This window comes from Dryobates pubescens, chromosome 11 (genome assembly GCF_014839835.1).
Source record: "Dryobates pubescens isolate bDryPub1 chromosome 11, bDryPub1.pri, whole genome shotgun sequence".
NCBI lineage: Eukaryota > Metazoa > Chordata > Aves > Piciformes > Picidae > Dryobates > Dryobates pubescens.
In genome coordinates this window covers 22125650-22152282 of record NC_071622.1, presented here as the reverse complement: position 1 = coordinate 22152282, position 26633 = coordinate 22125650, and the positions used below count along the sequence as shown (strand labels likewise).

The window sequence follows — 26633 nt, the reverse complement described above, 5'->3', positions numbered from 1 at the left end:
GGTTTTTAGATGTCTGAGTACATTTCTCTCCTCTAATCTGAGTATTATTCAGGTGAGATGTACTAACTGACACACCAGCAAATGCAAGACAAAGCATTTTTTTAATAACAGAAATGCTTAAGGAACAAAAGACCTTGTGTGGCAACTTTTCCTGAAAGAAAATTAATCACCGTTGTTTCACATAGACTAATAAGCAGGACATAACTAAACAAAGTAAGAACTGAGTTTTTTTCTGCAGTACCACTGCAGATTAGCGTGGGTCACAAAAATAAATATTTCAGGTCACTCCAGTAAAGTATTTCTTAAGTTTTGCACATAGTCTGTTATCAAATTGGTCTGTAGCTTAGAGGAAACAAACTGCACATGACAAGAATCAGATGAAATATGTACAAAGGATCAAGCCATTTCCAATTACTCTTCCCTAAGATTCTATTTTAAGTTTATTTTTCCAATATTTAAGTTTAGGACTAAATTCTTCACTGCAGTTCTTCAAGTTTTCATTATCCTTGAATTAATGCAAAAGGAGATACTCTCTTCATGTTTTCTATGGGACAATGTAATCTCTTTCTGCTCCAGATAGGAAGCACCTCTCATGAGCACGTAATCACCTTTATAAACGAAAAGTAGGGAATCTATTCAAATGCAGGGATTCTGTCAGACTGAGCTGATCAAACAATTACACAAAAATCCTCCAACACACAGAATGAGCATTAAAAACATAAATCCTTAGGGAGAAACAAACAGATTAACTACTTTACTCACTAGATAAAGTCCAAAAGTAACATTCCTGGACTAGTTTTACTCAAATATGACCCCTAAAAGTTTACTCTGTAATGTATACATGCAGGGCCATTTGAAAGACAGTTTGGTCCAGTTCGGTAGAGAAGGCTACTGAAACAACCTCTGGAAAAATTAATTTACCTTAGACGCTGTCATTCTCCTAAGCAGTACCATTAACACAAGCCAAAACATAGAAAGGCTTTTAAAAAATAAGTAAATTACTATTTCATAAACTTTAACCCTGAGAATGATTTTGCATTAGTTTGGGGACGGGTTGCATTCAGTATCCATTTGCCTTAACAACAGTAAGTCACCTTTTTGCCATATGCTATGGGTATGGAAATTATCCTTACTTTCAGGTTGTATAACCAGAAATACATTATTGTTTTTAAGTTGGATAGATGACTATTACTGGTATTTCTGACCATATTGATTTGCTGATTCCCTCCTTTGCTATTAACTTTTTTCTCTCAATTTAGTTTGAAAGAAAGCATATCTAAAAATTGCTATTTTATTTGACAAGGACAATTAGCAGTGAGAATGGAAAAAAAAAAATAAATCTACAGTTTGCCTCACTTTGCTTTAGCAATTTTGTTTCTTTTCACATTTCTGGTGATGGTAGCTTTATTACAGAATTGCAATTTTTTTACAATTCTGATTACATTTAGCAAAATAATCTGATTACTAGATGAGCACAGTAGGCACAAAATGCATTAATATATTAATTATTCCCTGTTTTGAGCTTTATTGAGACTTCAGTTTGTTGCCATGTGCAGGATGCATACTCATTTGGCACATTAAAAGATGCTGGGACTTCCTCAGTAGGTGGGGTATTTTTTCTAATGGTAGCCCTATCAGTCACAGCTTCCTATAGCTTTCTCTTATGCTCGCAGCCAGATATGTGCAACAATTGCATAATGATTAGGTCTGTCCCACAGCTACATTTTATATAATCACTGACATAGAAAACAAGCTTCACCTTCCCCTCCTCTTATTTCCCCCCCCTCCAATGTGCCTTGTAAAGGCCTTCATATTACATCCATGGGATGTAATACGAAATGGGAAAGAAACAGTTAGGAACCAGTAAGAAACAATTATCTGGGGTATCTAAAAACTCAACTAAGTACCTCTTGCTTCATGTACTACCATAAATAAATTCCATATCACACTACTAATCACTATCGTTCTAAGGCATCTCTTGCACCTATTATTACCATATATAAAACTTACATATATACACACAAAATTCAATACAGTGATAATGATAATCTTCTAAGCACTGCACTGCAATTCTAAATGTTTTATATTTAGTATTAGCTGAATTTAAGAACAGCCACAATCCAGCACATAATTACCAAATTACTCATGACTCTGTCATGGTGTTAAAGAAAATTATATTTGCATAAAACACGCATAATACAATATAATTAGAATTGTGACCAGCAAGGGAAGCCCTCTGTTTGGAGAACATGTACACCATCACTACAGCTGTTTTTTCCTCACACCATCACCAAACGGGAAGCATATCACAGGGTCACAGGATGTTCGGGGTTGGAAGGGACCTCCAAAGATTGAGTCCAACCCCACTGCCAGAGCAGAACCATAGAATCTAGCACAGGTCGAACAGGAATGCATCCAAATGGGTCTTGAAAGTCTCCAGAGAAGGAGACTCCACAGCCTCTCTGAGGAGCCTGTTCCAGTGCTCTGTGACCCTCACAGTGAAGAAGTTCTTCCTCATGTTGAGGTGGAACCTCCTGTGCTGGAGTTTATATCCATTACCCTTTGTCCTATCACATGGTGCAACTGGGAGAGCCTGTCTCCTCCCTCTTGACACCCAGCCCTCAGATATTTATAAACATTTAATAAATTCCTTCCTATTCCTCTCTTCTCCAGATTAAAGAGTTCAGGTCTCTCAGCTTCTCCTCATAGGGCACATCCTCCAGACCCTCAATCACGCTGGTAGCCCTCTGTTGTACTCAAGTAGGTCCCTGTCTCTCTTGAACTGGGGAGCCCAAAACTGGATGCAATACTCCAGGTGTGGCCTCACCAGGGCAGACTAGAGGGGGAGGAAAACCTCCCTTGATCTGTCTCCCTCCACAACCTTTCAACAGCCACCAGTGCTGCAGGAAGTGCCTCTAATAATGGCAACTGAGGAAGCTGTTAACATGTTTGCTCATTAGTAATGTAACAGACAAAAACACCCCTTAAAATACAAAAATTATTACTAAAATATATGTAAAGCAAACACTGATGTAAACCACTTTGGAATCTATGGTTTGAAAAGTCTCCCTGCCACAGCTAGCATAATACCTTCTCCTGTCCTTCCTAAATTAGTTTATAAATCCACAGATTAATATGAAGTCTAATATTTTTCAATAGTAACATTAGATTCACAAGCCACATAGAAATATTCTGTTATAATGACAATTTTCCATCTAACTACATTTTGTGTGTGCATACACAGTTTCCAGTTTCAAAACATCAGAGGAGTGCAGATTTATCCATTTTACAGATACACCATATATTTTTATGGGAACTTTTGTAAAAGCTACTAAGCAACTAATAAGATAGAAGTTAGCACAGAATATTTTGTAATGCAGTTTTTACTAACAGGGACTTTATCAGAGGGAAACCACACACAAAGAAAAGGAACTAGGGCACTCTATTTGACAGCTACAGAAGAAACTGAGGTTACGTCCTTTATGGCTGAGATTTAGAGCAGTTTCACTTAGTGGCTGTTCTGCTCCAATTCCCCAGATAAAATTTAGACCTACAGCAAGAAGTCTTCATTCCTATTTTATTCTAGTAGGAAGTCATGGTTCAGATTCTTAAGTAACCAATAGGAAAAGAAAAATACTAGTCAGTAGGGAACTATGAAGCTTAAGTATTATGTTACAGTTAAAATGAGATAAACCTTACAGTATCTACAGCCCTCATTATATTCTCACAAATTAAAATGCGTCATAAATGACTAAATATGTAGAGATGTAACTTTTGTCCTACCACTGCAAACAGAAGAATATTACTGAAATCTATATCTGAGCAGCCAAAACATGCCCATGGCAATGTGTCTCACTTGCAGGTAACACAGGAGCAGAAATCATGCAGGAATACAAGTAACCCTTTCTGATTCTTTTATCTTATTTGAATTATTTAATACAATATTATATGCACTATCCCACCTGTGAAATTTAAATAGCTACTGTGAAACTACAGCAAAATATACTCTTATCTGCTTCTTTCACACAATTTACACTTAGGTAATCCTTTAGATTGCATAGAAAATGTACCCATTCCTACCCTGATTCAGAGCACTGTGCTGCTCAGGAGGAAATTCAGATGTATAATGTACAAGCCAGATTTGCCCCTAGTTTAGAATAGCTTCTGCCAGCAGAAATGTTGCCCTGGACAGCAGTTCCAGGAAGGCAGCCATGGGGAAAACATATTGGCATCAAGCAGCCCCAGCCCTCCTGTCCTTTTAAGAGCCCATATGGGGTCTGTGCAAACTGAATAGTAAGTCCTGCTGTCCAGCAGGATGCCTTCAGCCACTCTGGCTAGCCCTTCCCAGCCACAGATTAACTCTGCCACTTCCATGATACAGTGCCCTCAGTGAGGAGCTGAAAGACCATCTGTTCTCTCCTTGCAGTTAATCTCCCTTCCAGCGAGGCAGGATCTGCTATGCCTGCAGAGTACAAGTTAAACAAACTACCTGGGACCAGCTATGGTAAAAATAAGTAATGTGAGATACGCATTTTAGTGGCTCGCTCTGAAGACAGTGGGGCTTTTCTAAGCAGCCTAAAGGAGCCCTGCTTTGATTCAAGAACATGCAACATCCCAGGGTGGCAAAACTACTTTCAGTAATGCTTAACTTGCTAGGGATACTCAGATTTCTGATGTTCAATGTGAATTCAAACTTTTTTGCAGAGTAAGTACAAGAGATAGCCCACTTCCAGAAAATGCCCTTCCACACACCATCCGATGCTGTATGAATTCTTTTGTCATTTATCACTGCAAACCCAATAGTCTAATAACATTTTTAAAAGCATTTAGATAAGAAACAGTGAAAACATGCCATCAATTTAAAGATTCTAATCCCTTGAAGATTATTCTGAAATAGTTGCAGATTTTCCTTATCCTTCAATCAGAATGTCTAAAAGTGTACCAATACACAGGGAACATTACTCAGATTTTTTTTTCCTCTGCATCTGGTCCCAGCAGGATTGATTTTTTTAATTTTTTTTTTTTCTATTTTTCACACAGCAATTACACAGAAAATACTACTGTAAAATTAAAAATCCAGCAACAGGAGGCAGGAAGAAGGTGCAACATCATTAATTGTTTCCATTTCTGATCAACTATTCCCTTAGTGTTGAAACACATTTGTACATCAACTAGACTTCAGCAATACATTTTTTAACCAGCAGGACTAGAAACTTAAAATAGTTCTTATACAATTAAAGGAGCATATGCTAAAGCAACTGTGTATACCAATACTCAACATTTATTCTTCCTTTCTTCACAGGAAAGGGAACCCTAGCATCCATTGTATCACAGTATCACCAAGGTTGGAAGAGACCTCAAAGATCATCGAGTCTAACCTGTCACCACAGACCTCATGACTAGACCATGGCACCAAGTGCCATGTCCAATCCCCTCTTGAACACCTCATTGCGGTCTTGCCCTCTCATGGGAGATAATGTATTGAACTATTCGTGCCTGAACACTCAGCAGGGTTGAGGGGAGACAAACTCCTTCTCCAAATTCACTTCTAAATCTTCATTTCTGTCAGTCACCAGAATGCTACTTAGATAATACTACACCTTCACTAATTCTGTACAATAAGTACAAAATGAAAGTGGAATTACCTAAACAATACTGGTGATTTCAATTGGCATTTTTTTGGGAAGTCAAATGATTTGAACCATTTCCACATCCATAGGAAACAAAACTTAGTAATTTCAATCTGCAATGAAAATATATTTGCTCCATTTACGAAAATATGTTTGTTCCATTTATGATGTGAGAATATGCTGCTTTCAGTGGTAGTAAATTCTGGTGCTTCATTACAAAACATCAACATGCCCCTCTGCATATTTACACAGTAGAAACTTCCAGTTTATTTTACGAGATACTGCCTGTCTTTATGTTCCAAGTTAGATGTGACCTCTAGGTAAATGATCGAGATGTTCCTATGACTTTTAGTTCTTCTACAATATTATGTGAAGTCGTAGCCAATGTAGTCTTACTTTACAGCAGCAGCTGCCACAAAGGAGATGAAGTGTCACCATTTCATAAAGAGTGACCATCCAGAGTTGCCACTATATTCCCTTGCAGCTTCAGGAAACTAAGTAGTAATTGGAGCCAACTGAATTAAGTTTTCTAGGATTCAAAAGACACTACACATCCAACCCCTAAATAGCTTTACCTGTAACTCCCTTTGTATCTCTTTCCTCTTTTTCTGCTTCAAGGGATGCAAAGCACTCTATTTGTATTCCATTATTTTTTGTTTGTTTCTCTCAGTATTTACTAATACCAACCTTTTGTGCAATCGTGGTGCAATGCCTGCAGAAAATGCTGAATAAATTCCATTTTGCTGTAAGTTCTTTCTTTACAGAATTACTTTATTTTCTTGAAAGATCAATTTCACCACATAGATAATATTCTGCTGTCCTACAAATTTTTTACAATAATCTTAGCAGTAGCTTGGGCACTTTGGTAGACATATTCTGCATCTGTTATTTCCCCTCCCACAGTTTCTATAGATTTCTGATACACCTGACCAAGCATATAAAACAATCTCACTTTGTAAAGTAATATTAAACCATGTTCAGCAAGTCCTCTGTAAATCCACTTCTTTGTGATGAGGATTGTCTTTTGTAATCACCTCTAGTTTTCCTTCCATCCTTTGTTGTGACATCCTTGCTCTCCCATTGCCAGAAATTTGCACTAGTCTATTCAAACAGCTATCTGGATAGAAGAGATGCCTAGCAATAATGCAATGCTTTTTTTCAGGGGAGTTCAGCTCTTCCCAACTCACACTTCACTTTTTTGATGAAGAACTAGGCTCTTAGTACACTCACTGTAAAGCCATCTCTGAGCCTTCAGAAATCAGCAGTGCAAGGAAAGAAACATCTTACTATCTTTCAGCCCATTATGCAAATTACCAAAATCAATAATAGAGCTTCAAGGATTTAAATTTAAATAATAAATTTAGTAGCTCTACAACAAGAGCTTTGGTCCACCAAACATCTGAATTAGGAAGTCTACCCTGTTGAGAGGGCTAGGAGATGAAGATAGAGATCATTTTTATAGTCTTTCAGCCATCAGTTATATAAGTGTTACGAGGGCAGAACGGCCCTTTCTCTCTCACAGCTTTGGATAAGGCTTAAATTTTCAGTGGCAGAAATCTCTGACCATCTGGAAGGTAAACCCTCAGCCACTCAAAAAAAAGTGTAAGCTTTTTCATAATATGGAAACAGGGAAAGACTAAGAGTGTTTGCATATGCCTTAATACCACATTAAAAAAAACACAAAAACCGCCACAAAACCAACCCAGCAGTGTTGCCTGAGCCCCAGAGACTTAATAGTTATGTGCCCAGATCCATTTCTGAGGCATATGGAATGTCAGTATATGCTTGGCCATTAAATTCCAAAGACCTAACAGTCCCAGAATCTCTGCTCCAAGCTGCCTGTTTGCTCTTTGCCCTCAGTTTTTCCACCTACTATAAATCATCTTCCTAATCACACAAAAAGTGTATCCTAACAAACATCAACAGTAGCTCCTGTATTTTTGAAGGCAAGTAAATAATAGCAATAGAACATCACTGAAATGATCACGCCATCTCAAAGCATGAAAACAAAAATATTTCCTTGTCAGACTACGCCAAGCTCTTTGCACAGTCTTCTTGAGCAGCAACATTATGCAACTCCAGACATACCTCTAAGAGCAGACATTAATTTGTATTTTGCACCTGGGCAGCAAAGCAAGAAGATCAAACCTGGACCTCAATAAAAAGAGCACTAGAGATAAACAAGCACTTCAGGAGACTAGAATTACAGAGCTGTCCACTCAACTGCAAAAATAATAGCAGGTAAAGATCATACAAGGAAGAAAAGGTGAGGAAGACATAACAAGTCAAAATACGAATGCTACATAGGCAAGGTGTAAAAAGGAGTGGGTAAAGGAAAATTAATTAAAAAAAAATAGACTGGACACCCTATGATTTCTGGATATCCTCAGCTATCTAGAGGACACTAAAATCTACTAGATTTACTTAAGAGCTGCCTCTAACTTTGCTATGCAATGATTTTAAACATTGGTTATCCATTACCTAATGCTATGATGTGGACAAGTCAATCGACGTAAGCAAGTCACTTAAGAACATGCAACTTCTGTATTCAAGACCTCAAGTTAATGAAAATATTGCCACTGACTTGCTTGTGCTTCACAGCACCTCTGCAGACCAAGAGATTTGGTTTTATGTCAAAGCCTGTTAAAATTATATGCAGGAATGACTATATGTAGGCTCAGCAAAGTAGCATTCTGCTGAAAACAATGTCAAATGATAGAAACACAATCTGGCACTAATAGTTGAAAGCTGCTCGTAGAACAACTGCAGGATGCTGCACAAAACCCCACTACACGTTGATGGAAAAGAATGGGGGGGAAATTCATCCAAGACCAAAAGAAAATTTGACCCAAGAACAATAGTCTCATCCATCTTTTTAAAATTACTTCTAGGCTACTAAAATACAAATGGATCAAAAAATTCACACTTATAAATTTATTCTCTTATAATGGTAAGCCATTAGAGGAAAATACACTACATGTGTAACTGATTAGCATGCTTCATGAAAAAAAAGAATTTATTAAATTCATCTGAAGATGTTTCCAGAAAAACAACACTACCCAGAATTAACAGCTCATAATCCCACTGCCAATTCTGCACAGATTAGTAGTGCTGCTAATTTATAAGTACTTTTTCTATTTATACATTACTCTGAGACTGAAACATATAGCATCTCCACAAGGTTTCTGTCCAGTGAGAAGAGCAGAAAAGAGAAACCCCTACAAATTTACTCCAAACGAAGTTCAACTTCTCCTTTCCTTCTCTGTCTGAAGGAATTTCAAACCGATCATATAAAGGGGAGCAGGGAGCCATAGCTCCCACCACAGCCAAGCCTGCCTTTCTATGCCCAGGACGCCTGAACCCCCGCCCCGCTCTGTTCCCCTCGCTCGGGACAATGCTGACACCTGCCGGCGCCAGCCCAGTGCGGCTGACAGGCTCCGGCACCCCCGCCCGCCCGGGAGGCAGCCAGCCCTGCACACCAACACGCTCACACGTTCATTTAGTGGTTACTGGCAAGTGCTCAGCTGAAGCTGCCTCCTGATTTGTGAGAAGGGCAGCCCAAACCCACCTCTGCAGACGGAATAAATACTGCAACTTTTGTCTCTCAAAACCTTCACTTAAAGAACAGGTGGAAAATACAAAGTGGAGAGGGAGAAGAAAAAAAAAAAAGGCAACTGAAGTGAATTTATTACTAACCTAACAGCAAATCAGATTGCAAATGAGAACTGTGAATGTCTCAGAGAACAAGAGCATACAGAATTACTCCTAAAAATTATGTAAAGCACTTGTAAGAATGACAAACCTGAGGCATCAGGTGAAAAATGAATGGTGATCTCAGAACAAACTCAGCTTTTTTTTTTTTTTAAGGGAAGCACACTGAGATAACAAACTCTACTAGTCAGAAAAATTACCTATCGGTTTGCAAACAGGATCCCTGGGGATTCAGCAACACGTAACAGCAGCTTTACTTATTAAGCCCCTCAAACTGAAAATAACTGGTAGAAAAGAAAGGCCAGGAAAGAGAAAAGAGTCACAGAAAAAATAGATTGAGAGAACATTAGCTATTAATACACTGCAAATGAGCCAATTACTCACACTTAGTCTCTGTTACACAAGCATCTTTCCTAACACAAGTGGCAAATTAATTTATTTTTAGGAAAACAGTCACTGCCAGCAGTACCACAATAATTCTTAACAGAAGTTTTAAACACAAAGCCCAATTCTCAAAAGCAATGAAACTAGGATGGTTTTATATGATGCTATCTTAACTCACTCCTTACTACCCTCAAGAGAAACACTCATCCCAATTTTTACCAACACTTTCCAATGATATACATCTTTTCCTCATGATAGAAGCTGAAAAGGAGAAAGTGTTCCAACTACCTGTAGAGTTACAATCCAAGTTTAAGAGACACATGCCTAATTTATTAGATGCACTAAATTCTACAAGGCTCCTTCTCCAAGATTTCCTCTACTCCTTAAGGTTTGATTTTTTGCTTTTTCATGGGGATTTAGACAAAATATAATCAGCTGAAGTCCCAGAACCCCTGGACTGTCAGTTTTTCTACTAAAATTGGCATCTTCAAACCCAGTCAGTACTGTGGCAGCTGCAGTAAAAGCCCTTTGAAGTGAACACAGCTTAGATAAAAACTGCTATAAAGAAAGAGCAAAGGATTTTTTAAATTTTTTTTTTTTTAAGCATTTACTCACAAATATTCACCTACTGCTACATTCTTCTTTGGTTAATTAGTAGTTGTTCTTTGTACAAGTCTTAGACAAAGCCAAAGGAAGCTTCAAAGGCCTCACTCATCAAATGTCACAGCTTGTGCTCAAACATGAAACTGCCAGTTCTGATCCAGTTGCACAGCTATAGCTCACCCCAAGCTTGGGAGTGGATCTGTATCGCCAGGAATTATTCAGCAACTGGTGTAACAACAGAACAAACTTTGCTGTGGCAGAGGCCCAATACTTGTTTGGTTTTTTTAATGCCCAATTATCTGTACATATATGGCACTTGCAAGTCTAAAACAAATCAATCTAACACAGACTACTTAAAAGTGTGTCAGAGTTGAGGTCTGTATTTCATTTTTTGGTCATACTCTGTAACAGGAATATTCTGTAGCATTCTACTGCCACCAGTGTCTGAAAGGAGAAAGCTATCATGCTAACATTGAGGGATGAATAAAACAAAGGAAATGATTCATAAATGAATGAAGCCAAGAGTCTATTCAAATATTAAACCAGTAAAAAGCCCTGCAGATTATCTTTGGGGGGGGAGGGGGGAAATGGAGAAAGTAACTGGAATGCAATACAGAAAAAAAGGATTCTGCATAGATTTTCTCAGAGTTAAAAAAAGATCTGCACACTCAGTAGCAAGTGTAATACATCTAAATTTGTATTAGTGGTATATATTTGTGATCTATCATGTGTTTCCTGGTAAACACTTTCTGCAAATGCTTAAGGGGCACAAGTTCAAGTCTATATAACTTTTCTTCTTTGCAAAAGTTTTTAAAACAGTATTGGACATGAGCAAAATTATTCACAACTAATTTGGAAAGATTACAACTACCTGAAGGGAGGTTGTAGACAGGCGGATGTTGGTCTCTTCTCCCAGGCAGCCAGTACCAGGACAAGAGGACACAGTCTCAGGCTGAGCCAGGGGAGGTTTAGGCTGGATATTAGGAAGAAGTTCTATACAGAGAGAGTGACTGCCCATTGGAATGGGCTGCCCAGGGAGGTGGTGGAGTCACCATCATTGGAGGTGTTCAGGAGGAGACTTGATGGTGTGCTTGGTGCCATGGTTTAGTTGTTTAGGTGGGTTGGATGAGATGATCTTGAAGGTCTCTTCCAACCTGGTTTATTCTATTCTATTCTACTATTTATTTCAAGGAATTCATCAAGCACTTCACATTGCTGTCTACACAGCTATACTACAACTTCCCAGCATTTTTCTACAAAGACCATAATTCCTTCTTCATTAAAAACACACTCTTTATAAACTCTTCCAAAGTGGTACAAGAAAATTTCTTTTTAGAACTGTCTGAATATAGTGCAATGAATAACTTATAGTTTTACATGAGAGCACTTACAAATAGTCATACACATTACATAAGGCAGTATTCCATAAGCTGCCCCTATGTGCTTCTGTTTCTAGCTGTACATGTTCTCCAAGACTCTCAAGCTAAAAGACAGCTATTCAGCTATTAAAACCAGCACATTCCCATCCCTTCTGATTTCACAGATTTAAGTCAACTGGAATTGCCATGACAATGTAATAGAGTTTTCATTAAATGGAACATTTCACAAGGATAAATATTCCTCTCTGCATGAGTGCCTGTTTCTCAATACTGCTTCCATGTGTTCAATTCAGTAGTGTGTCAGATACCTAAAACAAACCCTTGTATATTGGCACCAAACTGGCTCAAAAATAAAAGCTGAAAAGCCCAACCAGTAATTTCCTCTTTCAGAACAGTAAAGTCACCTTAACTTATTTCTCCCCTTTGCACTGCCCACAAATTAGAAACCCACATATACGTTTTTATCATGTTTTTTGACTGGCAAAACGTGTTATTTGCTATAAGCTTTTTTCACTCTTCAGAGAAAAAGCATTTTGTATCATTTGAACTATTCTAAGCTGAAGAATCACAAACTTAGCTTAAGGTGTATGTGGTTAGCACTAATGTGCATGATAAAAATAGAAACACAGTATGAAAATGTGAAACAGACTAAATCATCCAGGATATTTTTAATTATGAGGACCAGAGTCAATACTATCTTTAGAATACACTAAACTATTTGAGTTGGAACAGACCTATGACTGTCAGCCCTGAATTGGTCAGGCAAAAAGTTAAGGACATAGTCCAAATGACTCTTAAACACCGACAGGCTTGAGGCATCAACCACCCCTCTTGAAAACCTGTTCCACTGTCTGACTATCATCTGGGCAAAGAAATACCTCCTAATGTCCAGACTACACATCACCTAACTACTTTAAAAAAAAAAAATAGACCTTCTATCCACTAACTTATTCTTTGAGCAACAGTAAAACAAGGTAGACAATAATTTACATGAACTTGAGTTGGAAAATACTTCACTTCTGGTACAGCAGACTACTAGGAGTCGTCCCTGACTATGGCATGGACTGGGAACTAGATGATCTTTAAGGTCCCTTCCAACCCAAATCTCTTCTATGACTCTATTTCAACCCATTTTATTTCTTTTCACTTTAATTTCACCCTAGAGAGCAGTACCACAAAACAGAAAAAGATGCAACAGAAATGGAAGTACAATGACAAATTCTACAGTACAAGCACATCCTCCTTTACATGTTCCCAATAGGTGGCAACAGAATACCAAAAATACAAAGTAGTTTATAGTTCTTTCTTCATCCACAAAGTAAGGGGAGATATGCTACAGCTTTTATCAATGAACGTGCAGCAACAATTTTATTCAAATGAATCACTGAATCTCAGGACAGTTCATGTAAAAAGCCAGAGAATTCACAGAATGGAAATAAAGGATTTACTAAAAACCTAGTTGTTATGAAACCAACCGACAGCTTATAGTCAGAGCTTATCTGAGGGAGTAAACCATTACAAGCAGGAATTTACTGCAACAAAATGTTTCTGCACATTAAAGAATAAATGTTAAAGCAGAAAGAAAGCTTCAGTCTAGTGTATTTGATGTTGACTTCCATAATGTGGTGTGCAGTATTTATTTACAAGACTGAATAAAGGAGTGAGAATTCTAAAATAAATAGTTTTTCAGCTGAGAACCCCCAATTTTATGAGTAGTAGCAGGTCCACACTGCTCCCTGATTCTTTGTAAGAAATGATGGGAAATAAGAGTGTTCATTTCTTGACATTTACATGACTACTTTGTTTCTGTGGCACAGAGCTATACAAATCAAGTCTAAATAATGACTACTTACTTGCTTTCAAAACCAGATAGGTTGCTCTCCAAAGAAACTGTCTCTGATGTAATCTCCACCTTTCTCACACTGCCAAAGAAATCTGTTATCAGAACATCTCGTGGGTCTCGCTGAAAGAGATCAGTTCGGTGTCCAGGTGTTGAAACGCACAAACTTTTTGGACAGACCTGAAACTTGAAATCAAGATGGACAATCATATTTCACCCCCTGTTCATCAAGTCTCCACAAATTAAATTGTTATGAAAAGACTGATAAATGCCACACAACTTGCACTAATTTTAGTACAAGCTCCACAGCTGGAATAAAAAAAAAAATTGACCAAAACCATTAAAAGTATAAACATCTTAATTATGCATTTCAGAAAACCTTTATCCTCACCATTATGCCATGGAGCTTAGAAATGTTTCCTTGAAAGCCAACCACCAATTACAGCTAACTGATTAAATGCACAAATCTATTGCTGAACACAGACACGGGAATGGTGCTGATTTTAACTCCATTGACCACCATTCCTTGGGCCTGTTTGCCCAGCCAGTGCTTTATCCAGCAGGGTGTGTTTTCATCCAAGCCATGAGTAGCCAGTTTGTCCATGAGAATTCTGTGGGGAACAACATCAAAGACTTTTCGAAAGTCTAGGTAGACAATTTCCACGGCCTTTCCCTCATCCAACAGTCAAGTCATCCTGTCATGATGAGCCTAGAAAGCTGAGTTCACATCTCAAACCATTAGAAGGCACTTCATAACCAAACGCACAACCCTACTAGACAAAGGAGCTACACACATCCCTGCTAGACAGAGTCACTAGTTCTACAGTGCTCTGGACAGGTTTTTGTCCATTCCATTATCTCATGGGAAAGTCATGGACCACAACAGTATATATTATGTAAGTCCTTCTATGTTCCAGCAACAAAGAACATCTAACAGAAGAGATTCATGTACAGGACGACAAAGGATACTGTCCACATGCAGGCTCATGTTTCTTAAATTCTTCACGCTATTTTTCACAAACAGGTCCATTAGTCACTAGATCTAGAGCTTATATACCTAATTAAAAACATAGGTCAGCTCTTCAGAGTTGCATTCCTAGGACAAAATCAGAAGTCCTAATTAGCTCAATGCAGATGCAACTTCAATTTTGCCAGATTATGACTTACAAAACCTGCAATTTTCAATGCATACTTCCTAGCAGAAATTCTGTGCTTAGACCTATATAAAATACATGCGTTTGTGTGGCTCCTTTTAGGACAACAGAGCCATACATTTAAAAGGATTCCCAGAAAGGAAACAATGTATGTGACTTTTCTATCTCCCCATTCCTCCTTTCTGCTCCATTACAGTTTCTCTTTCATACCTTATCTCTTTTGTCTAAGCCTGTAAGCATATGGCATTTGGCTGCTAGTCCTGGGAGACTTCACCTCACTTTCACCTTTACCTTAACTGAATAATACAAGCACATATATCCACTGAGCTCTTTTTTAATGATTCCCATTTCTCCTGTTGGCAGAGTATCACACAGCTGCTGAAGAAAAGATATGGTTAGATCAAATCTAACTGTTATCCTCCCTGTGAAGTGAAAACGAACTTGACTCCTGAGAATCCTGCTTCCCATACAAAGCCACCTGTCAATGCACACAAACTCTAAGTTTCAGTTTCACCACAATGCAATCAATTTCTTGAACTCTGCTCCAACTGAGAGCACAAACATAAAAACTAAGTCTCTGATGTAAGCTATAAAAGGCTAAGTATTTGTTTTAATCGCAGTATTTGATGCATAGATCTATACCTCAGTTATACCATTGTCTCCCTTCCCAGCTCTCAAGGGAGCACAAATGTCCCAAAACAACTGCATCAGCACTGAAGTTAGGAAACAGTGCACCCAACTATTTCTGATTTGTCCCACAACAATTTGCTACCATAGGAAGTTGCGATGAATCTTGAATAAAAATGCACATTGGCACTGAGAAGACTTCAGAATCTACTTATCCAGTACCAGTGTGAGAAAAGAACTGCAAAGCAATTATACCACAGCAGACTAACTAATAACTGAAGTCTTTTGACAAAAAAACAAAAGGCAAGTGCTGGCTAAATGAAAAGTACTTGTTCATGTGCCACTATTTCCAAACTGTTTTAAATAAGATACTACTCAAATAAAGCTAAACAATTGCCCCAAATTGAAACTTGATCTTGATTTTTCTTAATATTTTCAGCTGGTTTATGACAAATGATATCTCACTTTGAAATTTATTTGAATCAACTGTGTGACATTTCAATTTAGTCCTTACTTTTTTGGAACTGTGATCAAACCAAAAGTCAGTCATTTGCACAGCTTTATGCTATCCCTTAGCAACACAGATGGAGCAGGTGGGGAGTAGGTGGAGTGGATTATGAAAAAAGATGTCTCATTCTTTGCAGGAATGCAACAACCAAATCTTAGGTGCAAGTGAAGAGAAGCTGTTTTAAGAGTAGTTGGAGAAAAGTAAAGAGCTAATGGAATAGAAGTGTAACAAACACGCAGTACTTCTGAAAGAGCAGACATTTGACATATCAGAAGATCAAGTAACTAATCATTAGCTAATAATTTTAAATCTAGGTAGTGAGCCACTTAATACAGTATCCTGAGTTTGGAAAGTTTGCTGGTTTGTTTTTTTTTTAATGAGTCTTGGACAAGCAGCAGGTCTTTGTTCTTAAACCAGTACAACACTAACAGTGCATTCAGTGCCAAAGTATCCCATATGTAACATGTAATTTTGAAACTCTTAGATGAAGTCCTGAAAAGCACAGACTCAAAATCAAGAAGTGATAAAGTTTGTGTATATAACACTCAGTACATGATCATCATACATCACTATATATTTGGGTTCATTATTCTCTCTTCCCTTCTCTGAGCAACAATAAACAGATTGACATATGCTAAGATGACTTAGATGATGTATGGAACTTAACCAGTATGGGATAACTTCCCACAGAGCTTCCTGAGTATTTGGTATATCAGCAAGACCCAAGAACAGAAGGGAGAACATTTTAGATATCTTCTCCAAAAAGCTCAAAAGGTAAACTACTTGGCCAGATAACTTCACAACATCTGGATTAATATCTAATCGGCTACACCAGTTATATCATTTCCCAGGTGGTGTGTTACACAGTACAAACTACTGTTCAGGGATTTTTTTTTTTAACATAAATTCATTTGCTGGTTTACAGAACAGATTTCTAAACTGTGGCACGATAAAGAACTGGCATATTCTTCTTTAGCAAGAATTTTAAATAAGTTACCTGTATGTCACAACCAGAATGCATTAAAGGACAGAATTTCATTCTCATGGTAGTAAAAGCATCTTGAATCTTAGTCACCAAATCAATTCTGCCTCAACAAAAAAAAAATAATCTGTCAAGTGTGGGCTGTTAGAGTGAATTCTACTACACATCTAGCAGCCAGGCTAATACTATCCTCTGTAGACAGAGGGTGGCATAAAACTTTTGAGCAGCTGCTCCTTCAACAGAAATGAATCAAAGACAATGTGTTGTGTGAGTGGTAGCTCTTAGACCACCATCACAGCATGTCAGGATTTACAGCTACAAGGCACCAAAGCATAACGTATTACTACAATGAAACTAGTACTGGAACAGCTATAAAGGGTCAGTAAATCAAATACAGTTACTTTTTATACCATCTCACCAGTGTATACATCTAACAGCCACAGAAGCATTTTCATAGGTTAACTGGTGTCTTGTTGTGGTTTTTTTGGATTTAGCCTGGGGTTTTTTGTTTGGTCTTTTTTATTCATTTACTCCTGCCTCATTCCTCTAACTCCAAACACTGATGGATTTGTACATATCTTGTCCTGGAATCTAAGCAGATATACAAAGCAATCAGTCTCTGCAGGCGTTTGTAAGCACAGGGTTAGAATTTTAACTGTTTAATCATCTGTGCAAAACAATATCCACCATCTGCAAACTGCCTGCTATCCCTTTTATTGATTTTAAAAGCTTTATACGATCACTTTTCATGCACAAATACTTCATTATACTGAAAGGAATATTTAATGAGTACTTCATTCATTTTTCACTTAATTAAAAAAAAAAAATCTGCTTTATTTTGTTTGTTCAGTAAATCACTTTGACACTAAGGACAATCCTTGAAGTGTTAAACTACAACTACATTTAGTAATGGCAAAAAGACTCTTCAACAAAGGTGCTCCCAAGCAAAACAGCAGGAGAAGAGAAAGCATTTGAAGAACCCTACAGACAAAATAAATTAGTTTGGAAACTGCTGAAGTCATTAGCATATTCATGAATGTTGAGTATTCTACTTACTAGGTCATTCATGTTTGTCTGACTGGCTGGATGAATTTCTTCCAAGAACTCTAGTACATAGAATGTGTATCTGTCCATAAGATGAACGCCAATCCCAAGATCAGGTTGATGCTTAAAAAAACACAACAGTTATCGAGCATTTGCAGGAGAGAACTCAGTATTTAGGAGAGTAGGAGAGGGAACAGAGTGCAATAACATGTTACAAAAAGTTAAGCCCATTGAGTTTTCATCCTTGGGCAAATTACACAAAGAAAAAGACTAGCCATGAAGAAACATATTGATAACAAGCTGAATAATAAAGTTTACCTTTTTTTCTATTTTTCTAGACTATATTCTGTTAATCCCCATGTTTGCTAAAAATCAGGGAACTCCCTCTTAATGATCCAGTACAGATTTGGGGGCTGCCCCAAGCTTCTAAGTAATTGGAAAACAGGGCTAGAAAAGGCAGCTATCTTAGAGCACTGCACAGGTTCAGGTAATCCTGACTTGCTGCCTTTGGTCTGGCTAAGACCTATTATATGTTGTCTAATTCCTCTGGGATATAATTACAGCAGATGAAAGGTAGTGGGTTGAGGCTTTCTGTCCTCCCCGCCCCCCCCTTTTTGGGTATATCAAGTGTAAGAAGTCCTAATTGAATATTCTCCACATATCTCCCAGCAGTCTTCCCATATAAAGGCAATGCATACATTGACCAGCAAGCACATAAATTCATTGTTATCCTGGCTCTTTGGGACAGGGCACAAAAACAAAGAGGAAAATTACAACTTTTGTCAAAACTATACTTTGTAACTAAATACCTTACACATTCAGCAATTATAAATGAAAATTTTAGTTAAAACTCAACAGGACCTTTTAACTCAGGCATACTGGAAACTGTTTCAAGGATCACAAAAATATACTTACTGATAAGGAATCTTCTCCTACTTGGCTACTAGCCAAGGCCATTATATTAGGTGAGTAAAATCGTTTATACATAGATGCTCCTTGACAAGTATCAATAATAAACAACAATTCATTGTACCTGAAAGAAAGAAAACGGCTTCCTTACCCTTCTCTCTTTAGACAACAAATATATACTTTGCTTTTTAGTTACGAGGACAGCTGCTGAACCTAAGGAACACTGGTTAGGCCGCACCTCGAGTACTGTGTCCAGTTATGGGCCCCTCAGTTTAGGAAAGATGTTGACTTGCTGGAACGAGTCCAGAGAAGAGCAACAAAGCTGGTGAGGGGTTTGGAACACAAGCCCTACGAGGAGAGGCTGAGGGAGCTGGGGTTGCTTAACCTGGAGAAGAGGAGACCCAGGGGTGACTTTATTACTCTCTACAACTACCTGAAGGGAGGTTGTAGACAGACGGATGTTGGTCTCTTCTTCCAGGCAGCCAGTACCAGGACAAGAGGACACAGTCTCAGGCTGCGCCAGGGGAGGTTCAGGCTAGATGTTAGGAAAAAGTTCTATACAGAAAGAGTGATTGCCCATTGGAATGGGCTGCCTGGGAAGGTGGTGGAGTCGCCATCATTGGAGGTTTTCAGGAGACTTGATGGTGTGCTTGGTGCCATGGTTTAGTTGTTTAGGTGGTGTTGGATTGGTTGATGGGTTGGACGCAATGATCTTGAAGGTCTCTTCCAACCTGGTTTATTCTATGTATTCTATGTATTCTAAAAGTTCACACTGATAGACTGCAAGATGCAAGTTTAGTCAAAACAATACATTTGAGCAACTGTAACTGCAGGAAGCTAAACCCAAAAGTTGAAATTCCCCTGCTGTATGCAAACTTTCAAGCAACTATATGGACATCACATATTATCACTGCTGAAGTTGAGCGCTGCCTACCAGTAAGACTCAAGGCATGTTCACGAAGTATGATATTTAAGTTCTAAATAATGCTTCTTTTCATACCTTCTTTTCTGCCACATTTGTTCAAAGGCATCAGCAAGTTCTACGTTTGTGATTTCTTCAGAATCCTGGAATTTTAGGAAACCATTTCCACCATGGCCTGACAGGAAAAGTCAGAAATTAGAAAATGTAAGTTAAATGAAGATATTCAGGAAAAAAAAACATGCAAACACAACTCTCTTTCTCCAAACAGACTCCTGCAAAAGGAGTTATTAGTACAGTAATAACAGTGCACATACATAACTTTGAAATGGAAACTACTTGCTAAGTACTGCCTTACAGGATTTTTCTCAGTATGACATGCCTAAAACACACCCCAAAAAAACCCAACACAGCCTTTTATTGATCTGTTTGTTTGGACTCCTGATGGGATTATATACAGAAACTTGTAATTACCTGTCATATATATTAGAATATTGCTTCTGTCATCAGAAAGAAGACGTTTAGATCGTGGTGTACTTGGTGGGATTCTTCCTGTTAATACACGCAAGAAATTTTCAACAGTAACCTATGAATAGAAGCATAAAGTAATTTTCTGAAGAGAAAAACATTGATTATGGGTGACTAAGTAATGCAATACTAAAACATGCAGTGTAAATATTGCATGGTATAAACTGCATAAGTAGACATTTGCTGTTGAAGGTTTTACTGCAGTTTTACAATCGTATAGTGTCTTTTACTTTACTCCACTAACACCACCCTGGAGCTTTTTTACATCTAGTAAGCCTATTATCGTTATAAATACATTTTCACTGATCTGAAAACCTGCCAGAATATGGCTTTATTCTGCTAAAGCTGCTCAAGTACTCACAAAATTCTCCAACATTAGTGCGTGCTACCATGGAAAAATATGTTTTAATTCCCTCTGTAACTTAGAAAAGGAAATACAAGATCAATTTGGTCATCTAAGTTTTTGAGTTATCAGGTAAGACCCATCTGGATGGCAATTGTAAAACATCCTATAAAGCTTCCTCTTCAGACAGATGCACCCAGCTAAAATCTTAGCAATAAAACCACACTCAGCAAAAACGTAACAAAACCAGAACATCACTACATCAGTGCTTTATATTCATGCCTTTATGCAAATCTTCAGAGAAAGAAAACATCTACTATATACTTAAATATGCTCCTATAAACCTTTAATAATGATTACATAGCACAATTAAACCATGCAGTTGTCGAATTTAAGATCAACTGGTAAAGACACTGCCTGTTCTAAGGAATATCATCTGAAAAAGAAAAGGTGATAGAATACATATTTCTATACAGTAATTATTTTACAGCAATGATTAGGTTATGGGTTTTCTTTTCTTGTAATAAAAGATATGCTTGAAATGAAAAACATAAGTAGCTCTTCCTAATAAACATTTCACTTGCCTGCCAAAAGTTTCAAGTTATAATTTGTGTTTGCAAGATGAGACACTGAACAGTCATTCTCAAAGAAGAGACATTTCAGCAATGTGTTTACTCCTAATGAATGTAAGGAGCTCCATATATTAACTGTGGAGATTCCATTATTTAAAATAGCCAATACAGAACATGTGTCTAATATAATAAACATCAAATACAAACCAAACTATCAAGGGGGAAAGGGTGTGTATTTTAAACCAGTTGATAATAAAACCCCTGCCCAGTCCAGTAGTGTGAACAGAAAGACTTCCTCAGACTCCACAGATGTGTAAATCTTTAAACCAACACTCAAAACAAAGACCCAGTGATTTAATTAAAGCACAGTCACCTCATAGCTTCTGTAATCCACTTCCACATCATCACCATAGACATTTAGCTCCATGTTTTTATGACTAAAGACAGTAGCTGGTTTGGGATTTCTGGGATTACATGCCATATCATCCGCCAGCATCAGGACAATGTGGCTATGGAAAATAAGACAAAAATGTTTCAGCCTACTTTCACATAACAGTCAGAAAGAAATAACAGCAGTGTCCTATGATTACAACAGCCACATACTCCTGGAAGTCTAAATGGAACTTTGCTTAGTTACATCCCGTTTCTTTATGGACATCTTCAGTATTATAGAGATACCGCACATGGAAATGCAGCTAGCTGTTTTTTACCTAGAGGATAAAGCTAGGCCAAAGATGGGCATGGGAGTACCTGACATCAGTAACTTTGTGACACAGACTTGCCTGGATTTAGGCTAGCAGAACTCTTTATGAAAAATCTGGAGATTTTTATAGGGCACTAAATAATTTCATGCAGCTCTGTGGAAGAAATCACAGCCCATTTGCACCTCCCCAGCCAGATCAATTAAAGTCATTATGACCATTCTAAATCAAACATGAGGAGCACCTAAACACTTCTTGAATCATTATCATATAGTATATCATATACAGTATATCATCTATATCACATACTGCATCATCAGATGCAGTATAAACTGTATTAATGGAATTTTCCTGAAGAATACAAATGGGCTGACACCAGACATTTGGTTGTCTTCATAGTAGCAAGAAGAAAAAAAACAAGACCCAGCATGTTATAAAGGTATTCCAACTTCCATGCAACCAAAGATCTACATTTCACCTGGCAGGGTAAGGTTTGGGTCAAAATATAAAACAGCAAGTACTAACTGCAGGCTGTGATCACTAGAAAGAATGTGCCAGAGATCACAGAATCACAGATGTCTGGAACAAGGTAAAGTCAGATACAGTTTCTCCTGGACTGTGATCTTTGTGTTTTCCAAACAATACTTACAAAAGGAAAGCTACATATCCTGCAAAGAATGCTGCTAATTCAGACTCTCAGAATAGTTGCAGATTTGAAAGGTTTACATTTTAGTACAGTTAGGGTTCCTAAGATCTTTACACTGAAATGAAATTGAAGTACAGCAAAAGCTGTATCTTGGAATAGTAGTATTATTATTAATTTATCAATTTTCACATTATGCTTCCACCAATTTACTAAGTGGTACAGTTTAGTGGCCAGATAGCTCCTCATGTTTTTAATTTAATTAGCTAACTTCCAACTGGAAGCCTTATTATAACTTGTTGCTTTTTCTTTCAAATAACATTGCCACACTTTTCAATGCACTGCTGCAATCACTTCCTTCCTTTTTACTTTTATCTTGTTGAATTGAGAAATGCATTTTTATTCTGCTTCAAAAAATAAGGGACATTTAATAGCACATTTGCAAGGAACTGTATTCACCAAGATCCCCTTACCTATCAGGAATGCCCAGTCTCTTGACACTTCTATATACTGAAAGAGTATTTGCCACATGACGATAATTAAACCAAAATCGAGAGGTACACACCTTGTGGGGGGGAAGCCAACATATTAAATAGTGTAAAAGATGCAAACAGTCCTGGCATGCTGTATCAGAAGATTGCAATTACAGAAGTACCAACAAACTAGTAACAAATCAGAAAGAACACAGCAACACCAAGAAACTCATGATATAAGCTATATAAATCACTGTTGTGCCAAAGGAACAAATGCTGAAAATAAACATTAAAAACAATGTCCTTAAACATACTGACACAGGAAAAATATCATCAAACCCAACTAAGAAAGTGGCACCTTAAGGAATAATTCAGCAATAGTAAGTGAAAAAACTAATTCTTTTCACTTACTTTCTTCATATCAAATGGTAGAAAAATCAAAGGAAGAGTTCTCATCTCAACAGCAAACCCATTCTGGGAGCATTCTTATACAAAGGCATCAGAGAATTGATGCAGAAGCCACAGAAAGGAAAATACACTGAGGAGTATATTTTAAGGAGTCAAATTCAATAAAGTAAGAGCTAAGTGAGCTCTAACCAAAATGTGAATACAAATTGTCAGATTTCAAAAAACTTCAGGTTTCCAGCAGGCAAAGATCAGCCATTCCTGTACTTCAGTTATTCTCCACGTCAGGTATTATTTCATCTGTCCTCAAAAACTTCAAACCAAAGAGATTTCAAGAGCCTTCATAGGCAACCTGCCATAGTTTCTTACTAGCTTTATCATTGTCCTTGTGTTTCACTTCAGTTTGATACTTTGTTCCACACCAAAGACAGCAATTTTCCTTTGGAAACAGATTTCTTTCACTTTGACAAGTCTTTCAAACAGATAATGGAAAAAGCACTTTAGAAGAGGTGACTTTAAAACAAAGCAACAAAAAAAAAACCACAGAGAAACAGGAACAATCATTTAAGACATCCCAGGCTTTGAGGCGCCTGACAAGCAGTAAACCCCTCTGTATTTTACTAGTAGCAATTGTTATAGAGCTCAACCATGAACCACTGAGGGAAATATAAGCAACAGAGAAACTGAGCACAGAAAGTGTTGCTCCTTGGTCCTAATCTTCCACCTTCTTTGTGTGTTTTTATGACTACTAATAAAAGCACCTATTTAAGTAGAACTTAATGCTTAAATAGTTTCAAGTTTGCACATTGCAGAATATAGAAATTATTCTTTCTAGTTCAATTAATTACAGTTAACTTTCCTTTTATACCGTTCAGTTCTATTATCTAGAAAACAAACAGCTGCTACTGAGTAATTACAATAGTGTTCTGAAACAAACTAGTCATTAAGACCTGAATTGTGATTAAGAACCAATTGCACAGCATGATTCAAAGATAATAAAAGATTCATGGCAAATCTAAAAAAAAACAAACAAAAACCCCACCACACACTAAAAAGTGTTGATCTAAACATTATGTTGACCAAACTTATTTTATTCTAAGCCTGTTATCACAAGTTAACAGATTGAGTAAGAACAAAAATCAGATGTAAATCATACCTTTCTGGTCAAAGATACCAGAATTATTGTTTTTTCCCCCAATGTGCAGCATGGTAATTTAACTTCTTCAGTGCTGTCAGAACTTTTGTTTTATTAATCCTGCTATATATCTATACATTTTGAGTGCCTGCAATGTGGTAACACTGAAAAATCATTTTATTACAGCATAATAAATCTACAGCCACTATGTCAAATGCATTCATTTTCAAGCCTTTACCTTTCCACTTCTTTCAAATGAACAGAGTTCTTGAGGGACTGCTGCAATTATGGCCATTGATTAAAAAAAAAAAGGCAACTTTATGGGAAGAAAACAACCTGGACCATGCTTACCAAAACTGCCCAATTATTAGTGTGTCCACTTCTAAAGAACTGTTCCGCTTGATCCTGAAAGATAGAGAAAATATTACATGTTTTTCAGCAATAAGAAATGATCAGTCATATTTTTGTTGTTTCCACAAAACAACATTCAATGCATTTCTTTGCCACACTTCAGCACACAGCAAATCTACCTCTCTTCAAGTTTCTGTATTCTTGCACATTTCATGCTAATTAATTGCTTCAAATGCTTCCCTGGAACTTGCTAAATAATAAAGAAGAACTATTAGTCACTTGCAGCTTAATTAAAACAAAAAGCCCACACATCTCTAATCCAAAGAACACCTTGAGAACAAAATAATATGATTTATTGATCTATTCTTTCTTCATTAAGATAAAAGGGGCTTAGATTAATTTCTATTCTCACTGTTCCTCTCATCTTTTCAAAAGCAGGTAAGTGGATATACAATTTTAGCCCATTTTAAATCCAAAGTGGTTATAGTTCTGTTCCAAAATCAGGAGTTATGACAACCTGCTGTACAATCTGTGTTATCTACAGTTCCCATCATGCTTTGCAGAGGAGAGTGCCATTTTTAACTCATAACATAACTAAGGACACAGAATGGGGCCGAGACTTTGCAGAAGCAAGGGTACATGTCTATCACAGCCTAAGAATCCTGATTTCATGATTCTTACTCAGATTCTGTTAACTCTCAGAGGGATACTAAGAGACCTGCAGTCTCACGCAAAACATGTAAGCACAGTGTTTGTTAAAATACAAATAATGCTGTACTTCAAATAGCAAAATATCTCCAAATAATTAGTAATCCAAAGACTGTTAAAAATGTTTCTATTGGTGATTTATTTTTTTACCCTATTTCTAATTAACTCCTAGTATGAACAAAATTTTTATAAAGCAGAATTCAAATGCAAACAACGCTCCAGATGTAGTGTGGGCACTGTGGAAAGCAACATAATTACTGAAATACGAAATTACTCCCACCTGGGAAAAAAACAAAACAAAACAAAACAAAACCAGTATTGACGGCTTCGGTGTGTGAATGCTTCACAGCTGCGCCAAGTGAGGTGAAGCCGGGCAGCCTGATATCCACCCTGCTTTTTCACACACCGCTAAGCCAGCAAATGCCCGGAGAAGGAACACTGATTACTGAAAGCTGCATTTCGCAGCCAAAGAGAAATTGAGTTTCAGAAATCTGCACATGTATGAAAAGCCAGGGTTGTTTACACTCTAAACAAGTTACAGGTGCCTGAAGAGTCCCATTGTCTCCGGTATATTCTGCATATTCTGCTCAAGTCACTAGACCCCGAAGACGAGCGGGCAGCCGCCGACAGCCCCCCGCGTTACGCCCACGGGGCAGGGCGAGGCGGGGCCGGGGAAGACGAAGGACTGCCCGCCCGCAGAAGGCAGCACAGCGCGTATCACCATCTGGCCGCTTGGGACCTCTCCTTACGGGCTGTGCTCACCAAAACACAACCGTTCCCAGAGCAGCACCAGCGCCCCAGGCAGCTTCACCGACGTGACCCCCGACAGCGGCGGCGAAGCGGGCAGCCAAGGGCGGCAGGCGCGAGCTCTACTTGAGGTGGAGGGGAACCAGCAATATAGAGCCTGCGGCACAGATAAGCGCCGCTCGCTCGCTCGCCCGCCCTCTCTCCCCGCCGGCCGATCCCTCTAGCCTTCGTACCTGGACGCCGCTGGCGAGCGCTGCGCCGCAGCACCCTAGGAGCAGCGCTGCGGCGGCGCGAACCCAGCAGACGCCGGGCATCGTGGCCGCCATCTTGCCCCGCC

General features: G+C 38.0%; 1 protein-coding gene across 1 annotated transcript in view; it reads right to left on the bottom strand.

Moving 5' to 3' along the window:
* PIGK (phosphatidylinositol glycan anchor biosynthesis class K) overlaps positions 1-26633 on the bottom strand; it is a 64820-nt gene extending 38187 nt beyond the window's left edge. Inside the window, exons 1-9 of the mRNA XM_054165566.1 lie at positions 26530-26633; positions 24842-24895; positions 22951-23042; positions 21507-21642; positions 20165-20276; positions 19772-19868; positions 18778-18895; positions 17875-17985; positions 13561-13733 (exon numbers count right to left, since the gene is read on the bottom strand). Coding sequence (XP_054021541.1) covers positions 13561-13733; positions 17875-17985; positions 18778-18895; positions 19772-19868; positions 20165-20276; positions 21507-21642; positions 22951-23042; positions 24842-24895; positions 26530-26622 — 986 coding nt within the window. The 5' untranslated portion in view covers positions 26623-26633. The remainder of the gene's footprint in view (positions 1-13560; positions 13734-17874; positions 17986-18777; positions 18896-19771; positions 19869-20164; positions 20277-21506; positions 21643-22950; positions 23043-24841; positions 24896-26529) is intronic.